Source organism: Ostrea edulis, chromosome 8 (genome assembly GCF_947568905.1).
Source record: "Ostrea edulis chromosome 8, xbOstEdul1.1, whole genome shotgun sequence".
Lineage (NCBI taxonomy): Eukaryota > Metazoa > Mollusca > Bivalvia > Ostreida > Ostreidae > Ostrea > Ostrea edulis.
Window position 1 is genome coordinate 8,538,094 of NC_079171.1, and position 6,380 is coordinate 8,544,473.

Sequence of the window (6,380 nt, forward strand, 5' to 3'; positions counted from 1 at the left end):
CGTATAATCCCTAGTTACGTTTTCTCAACAGAATCCTGAGTTCTTTTTTTTTTCACGGAGTCATTGTGTACGGCTGCGATTCCTATATATTCAGGGTCATCTATCTTGCGAGGATCACGGTAGAATTGACAATGGGGTAGCACTAACCCTTGGGAGATTGTTCTTTCTTAAGAAATAATGAAGTGACATCAATTAACAGATGTAAACAACATCTTGTTTACGAAAATACTAGTGAACAAAACTCCAAATTACAAGTGACAATCTTTATCTTAATAGCTGAAGGGAAAACTCATTATCAGCAATAGTGAAAACTTATCCGAAGGTAAAAACGTATGTAGTATGTTTTATACAAAACACGGGAGGTAATCCTAGTAAACATTGACTAGGTAGTAAAGACGAAATATTCGAAGGTGTTAATCCGCGACATTCAAACCATCGTGAATTATCGAACGACAAAACTCGCGAAAATTTAGTCCTGCAAAATTAAAACCCCTTTAGTACATGCTCAGATATGAATTAAGTGATGAATCAAGACAATGCACAGGAATCCTCAAATTGTCCACGCATTATAAAGTGTAGCTAGGCAACTGATGTATCATGAACAAATGAAATGTCACTTGTAAAACGCTGGAGAATGTAAAAGTGTATCCATTCAATCCTTGACTACGCTGATTTCGTGCAGCTATACGTTTAATCTTGGGTTGTATCCATGCGATGGATGCATATACCTACACATTCATTTGTATTTACATTTCCTACTGCTTTTTCTGTGATAGCCTTTGAAGCTTCAGGGTAATGATCTTCCTATGAACAACATTTTGTGAATCAGCGCGTTCCATGATGTCTTTTGAAATGTACACGGAATGTAATGGGTATTTCAAATGCACTTTAATGTAGGTAATGAGTTTCAAGTTATTTTTAGATATGTGGGGGATCAATACACTAGGAAAGTTATTGTATGCATAACGACGGGTATCTAAGTAGTAAATGATGGGTGGATTTCAGGATTTCAGGTCGGTCTCTGCTATTGCTCGAGCTACTCTGTCTTTTAACCTCAAACTCTCAAGGCCTGATAATGTTTTTTTCCTCAGCGTTTTAGTGATATTCGTTTAGTCTCTGTAAGTTGTCTGGTTTACAGTTGATATTTGTTTACGAGTGTCTTTCTGATGTTGTTCAATGTATAGAAAATAACTTTGATATTGTAGTTTTTAGAAAAAGGGAAATTGAGCCATTTCATAAAACTTTATTTTTCCTTTTTCAAATTTAGGTTAAAATGTTGAATTTGGTAAATTATTTTTTCATTTGTTAGAAGGGCAGCTCTCAGTGTATGCACATGGATTCATTGTGTTACGCCTTTGACATATTCAGTTTTTATCAAGTGTGGTAAAACGAAGTTTCTATTTTTTTTTTCAGAATATATATGTGTAGTTTCTTATATTTAGCTCTTCAACAAAACACGGAGGTGGATGAGAGCTACAGATCCACCTTTCAGAAAAACCTTCCTTTCACTGCACAGAAAATTCCGCTAACAGTTGAAGCGGCAAATCGCTACATTCTTGCATCGCCGTCTCAAAGAATTAATACGAAAACTTCTTATATGTTTCCGCAATATATTTGTGTCCAAACTCACCTCTAAACATTCATTAAATAAAGTTTCTTGTCAACCGAAAACACCATAGCTTCAAAGCAATTCGTTTATAGACGCAACTATGTTAGTTAGCACTCGTATTGAACCTTGCTGGTCATTGTATACATTCATTGTATCAAATATGTATGATAAACACAGATACTGGACGTAAAATACGCGAATGTTTGGACACAAGTGTAGTGGAGAAAATGTTAGGAATCTTTTTATATTATAATATGGTGAAGACAGAATACAGCGATATAAGGTATCAATCGCGTTGTGAATTGAAGTATTTTATAAGGGGTTATTTCCCAGAGAGCTACATATATGAAGCTGAATATATATATATATAGATATATATATATATATATATATATATATATATATATATATATATATATATATATATATGTGTGTGTGTGTGTGTGTGTGTGTGTGTGTGTGTGTGTGTGTGTGTGATTCCGAACTTCTTGTACGTTTAGGATGCTTTATGTTGTATATGTGTGCATGACTGAATAAAGCTGTATAACAAATTTATACATTTTTGTAATGAACAAACACACAAAGTATTTAAATACTTCTTACAACATTTATTCATATAATGACAGTCAGGGTTTATCATCATGACTTTACAAACCCACCTAATTAGAAGGTACGGGATATTTTATCTACTATTTACACATCCACTGTAATATGCATTCATTTAAAGATAGAAAAATAGGAAAAGGGATAGAAAAGAATGAAGTTTCTTTGGCTTATGATATGTACATATTGATGTTAATCTGATAAGTTGTCAAATGTACATGTATATTAAATGTACTGTTATTACATTGATAATATCTTAAATACACAAATGCCAATGTATACAATTACATATATCTCCTACATTATATAAAACTATAAATCTTTGACACGCATCTTCTCAAAAACATCAACATAATCATTTTTAAATGCTAACTGCCTTTCTACGTTGTACACATTTGTGTAGTGTTAACAAAGTTTTTTAACAAATGCGGAATGGCTCTATATTTGCAACGATATACAAATAAATGTACTTTAAATAATAATCAATCAAATTGATCAGTTCATTTTCTGAGCTAACCAGCGAAAAGTTTGTTTTCTCAACAACAATATTTACTGCCAAAAAATCCCTAAACCAGGACTGCATATTCTTTTACATTAAAATAACATTTTCACAAAACGCAAAGTCTAATAACTTACATTCGATTCATAATAATGCATTGACTTGGAAAAAAAACACTTTAACATGAATCGAGGTATCTGTGCGAGTTAAAATTTTAGATATATATATACTTGAAAAAAAAAACGACTGAATTAATGACCTGGGTTTATTTTGACAATTGTCAGGCAAATCAAAGAAGTTCAGAAGGTTTAAAACGCAACGGGCCCACCGCAATACTATACTAACAATTCGACATTGCGTATGTTTAACGATTTCCTGCTTCAATACAATACGCAGATTTAAATGTCCAAGTCAGCCGCTAACTGTACGAATCAGCTCTCCCCTCAAAACTTCCATATATTGTATTGAGGCAAGGATCGTTAAATTATGTCTACATTCGCCACCGTTTACTATTAGAAAGTGCCGATATTTCGAAATCTGCATGCACAAAATACGTTAGTATTTCTAATATCAGAATAAGGGCACCTTAATTGTCACTCACGTATCATAACATTGAAACAGAAACTGTTTTTATTTCATTTAACTCCTAATGTTACATAGTGTTCAATGACGTTGTACATGTATACTATAAAAAGCTTTAAAAGAATAAACAATACATTATATACATACAAACACACTCTACATCTACTACACTATAAACTTTCACCTGAAAAAAATCAAATTACTCTTGCCCCACATAGGCTTCCATGTTCATGACAATATACTTCCCATTAAAGATCTACGCCACAATTTTGTCCCGTGACCCGTGGAATAGTGTGAATAAAAGTTTTCTCCCATAATCTTTTTCCACAGGAAGGACAGTGAAATGATTTGTTTTGTATGTGTTTGTTGGCAATTGCAACGTCAACAAACAACACTTCATTTATAGACATTTCGGTGTGTTCCACTTGTTTTGGAAAATTTAGAACGCCGAGGTTAAAATGGATTCGCCGGATTTGAAATGAAACCGAAAGTTGATTTGTAATTTATCAACATGGCAACATCCCTAGAAAGCTCTTCGATGGAGGATGTTACATTGTGTTCTATATGTTTCGAAAAGTTCAAGTCGCCGAGGTTTTTACCGTGTACACATTCCTTCTGTCACGGGTGTTTATCTTCCTACATTGTTAATGTGTGTAAATCTACGGAGCCTCGTTTGGGATTCAATTGTCCATTATGCCGCGAGTACATACCCAGTCCTGGAGCCTTCGATAACCCAGAAGAGTGGACGGGGCTTTTTCCTGTGAATGAAGTTTTAGAGACAATCGTTCAGAAGCCTGATAAGAAACTGTGCGATCCTTGCTTACGAGATAACGAAAATGACAATGCTACCGGGTTCTGTTTTTCTTGCACTGAATATCTATGCCTGGTATGTACCAAACATCACAGAAAACATTTGCTCTCAAGAGACCATACCGTGTGTCAATTGAACGAGATGAAATCCGGGAACATATTTCCTGAATCAGGAAATATCCCTACCTGTCCTGAACATAAAAAGGAAACAATAAAATTCTTCTGTAACGATCACCAACAGTCCTCTTGTTCAATGTGTATAGGAACAAGTCACAGAAAATGCGAAAGTGTTGATACTGTCGAAGACGCAGCAACACATATAAAACAAAATGGCCGACTGGATGTTCTTTTGGGTGATGTGAAGAACCTGGAAAAGAAACTGACAGAAGCAAAGAGCGAACAAGAGATGAATGTAGCAGAAATAGAGAATTTAGTGGACGAAATCATAGAGAAAACAGAAAGGGAATTCAAGGAACTTGTTGATCACCTAGAAATACTGAAGAACAAACATTTAGAGGAAGTAGCAGGTGCGCTGAAGAAAGGAAGGGGGATGTTAAGTGATTGTACAAATGTACTTACTGATGGTATACAGTGCACAAATTACTGCTGCCGGAATATTGAAAGAGTTAAAGAGACGGAGAATGACGCTGAAATGGTGATGACTTATTACAGAGTGAAAGAGAAGCTGTTACAGCTGAAACGGTTTAAATTCAAGAAGAAACAGATAAAGATATCGGAAATGAAGTCACAAGTTTTGAAAGAAGTGAGAAATATGGAATCTTTTGGAGATATTGAATATGCTGAATCTGATCATCACATCATGTACGATATAAGAAATATTCGATTGTCTTTAGTCTCGGAGTTTGACATTGCAGGAACTTGTGTATGGAGTGGAAATTTTCTATCAAATGGTAACTTTGTAGTTGCAAAACACAGAGATAATGGCGGTTGTGTTATTTATAACAAAGACTGGATATTCACGGAAGTCATTGATGGACTGAGTTACCCCTTTGAAGTAATACAAGTTGGAGAAGAACTACTTGTGACATGTTATCCAATGAAGTCTATCGAAGTTTTCTCTGCGTATGATCTACATAAACTGCGAAGTATCAATATAAACGAAGACGTTTATGGAATAAGAAAACACAATGGAGCGTGTTATGTAGCATGTGGAGATAAAATCATAAAAATTGATATGTCTGGAAAAATGCTTAGAGAATATAAAGCTGAAGGCATTAATAATATTTATTTAATTGTAACAAATGATGCACTTCTTGTGTACAGTAACTGGGCCCTTCATACAGTAACCACCATTACGGACCAGGGAGACACCGTCTGGCAGTACAAACATCTCAAATTGAAAGAACCCCATGGACTTGATGTAGACTCTTTCGGTAATATCTTTGTTGCCGCTACAGGAAGTAACAATATCCACGTGTTGTCTGGTGCTGGCAGTCTCATTAGGATTATCGAGGATATTCCACAGCCAGTGTTTATCAAACTAATGGAGGAGAGGAGTATGTGTTGTGTGTGCAGCAATTACAAACTCATGAAAGTGTATAAAATGTAGATTTTTATAGCTCAGTGTTAAGATATTCCATGAGATAAGGTATGCCGAAATACAAGTTGTTCGACAATTTGATAAATGCAATTCTAATTGAAAATCAAATATAAGATATGATTTCGTTGGATGACTCAACGTATTTTTACTAACCTAAAATCTTTAGTGTCAGCCCATTGGTTTTGTTGGAGCAGTTTGCTGTACATGAATGGCTTCACTCAAGGGAGGTCATGGGCTCTATTTTTGATTCCAGTACCTCGTCAAACCTAAGACAGTATACATCGGTAGTGAATCAATAATTATAACCTTAAAGCTAAGATGAGGTTATAAATATCTTACAATGTTTTCGCCGCATACAATATTTCATTTACATGTATTTCTGTACATCAAGTCTGTAGGAAACTACTATTTTTATTATTTTTGGTTGAATCAAATAGTAGAGTGGTCTGTCAGAATAAGTGAATAAATTGTCATTGTACATAATCAGCAGTTGTCTGTCTTATTAAATAAGAATGGTATAAAATACGGATAATATATTCATTATTCTAAAAAAACATCATCAATATGTAAAATATATAGGGCAACAATTTCTATTCACTGTATGTACATTGTACATTTATTTCCATTGATATAGGTATAGGTAAATAAGTTGTCTACATTTCATATTTTTGTTTTACGTCCAGTATATTGTGACGCCATCAGTTGTAGGAAAAGTA

General features: G+C 34.3%; 1 protein-coding gene across 1 annotated transcript; it reads left to right on the plus strand.

The window, feature by feature from the left end:
* Positions 1 to 3,508: 3,508 nt before the first annotated feature.
* On the plus strand, positions 3,509 to 6,147 carry LOC125662229 (tripartite motif-containing protein 45-like). Its single transcript, XM_048894407.2, has one exon. It carries the CDS (start codon positions 3,805 to 3,807, stop codon positions 5,671 to 5,673), a length of 1,869 nt encoding a protein of 622 aa, XP_048750364.2. The 5' UTR covers positions 3,509 to 3,804; the 3' UTR covers positions 5,674 to 6,147.
* Positions 6,148 to 6,380: the final 233 nt, after the last annotated feature.

Coding starts and splice junctions, on each gene's coding strand:
- LOC125662229 (XM_048894407.2), top strand. CDS start 3,805: ATGGCAACATCCCTAGAAAGCTCTTCGATGGAGGATGTTACATTGTGT.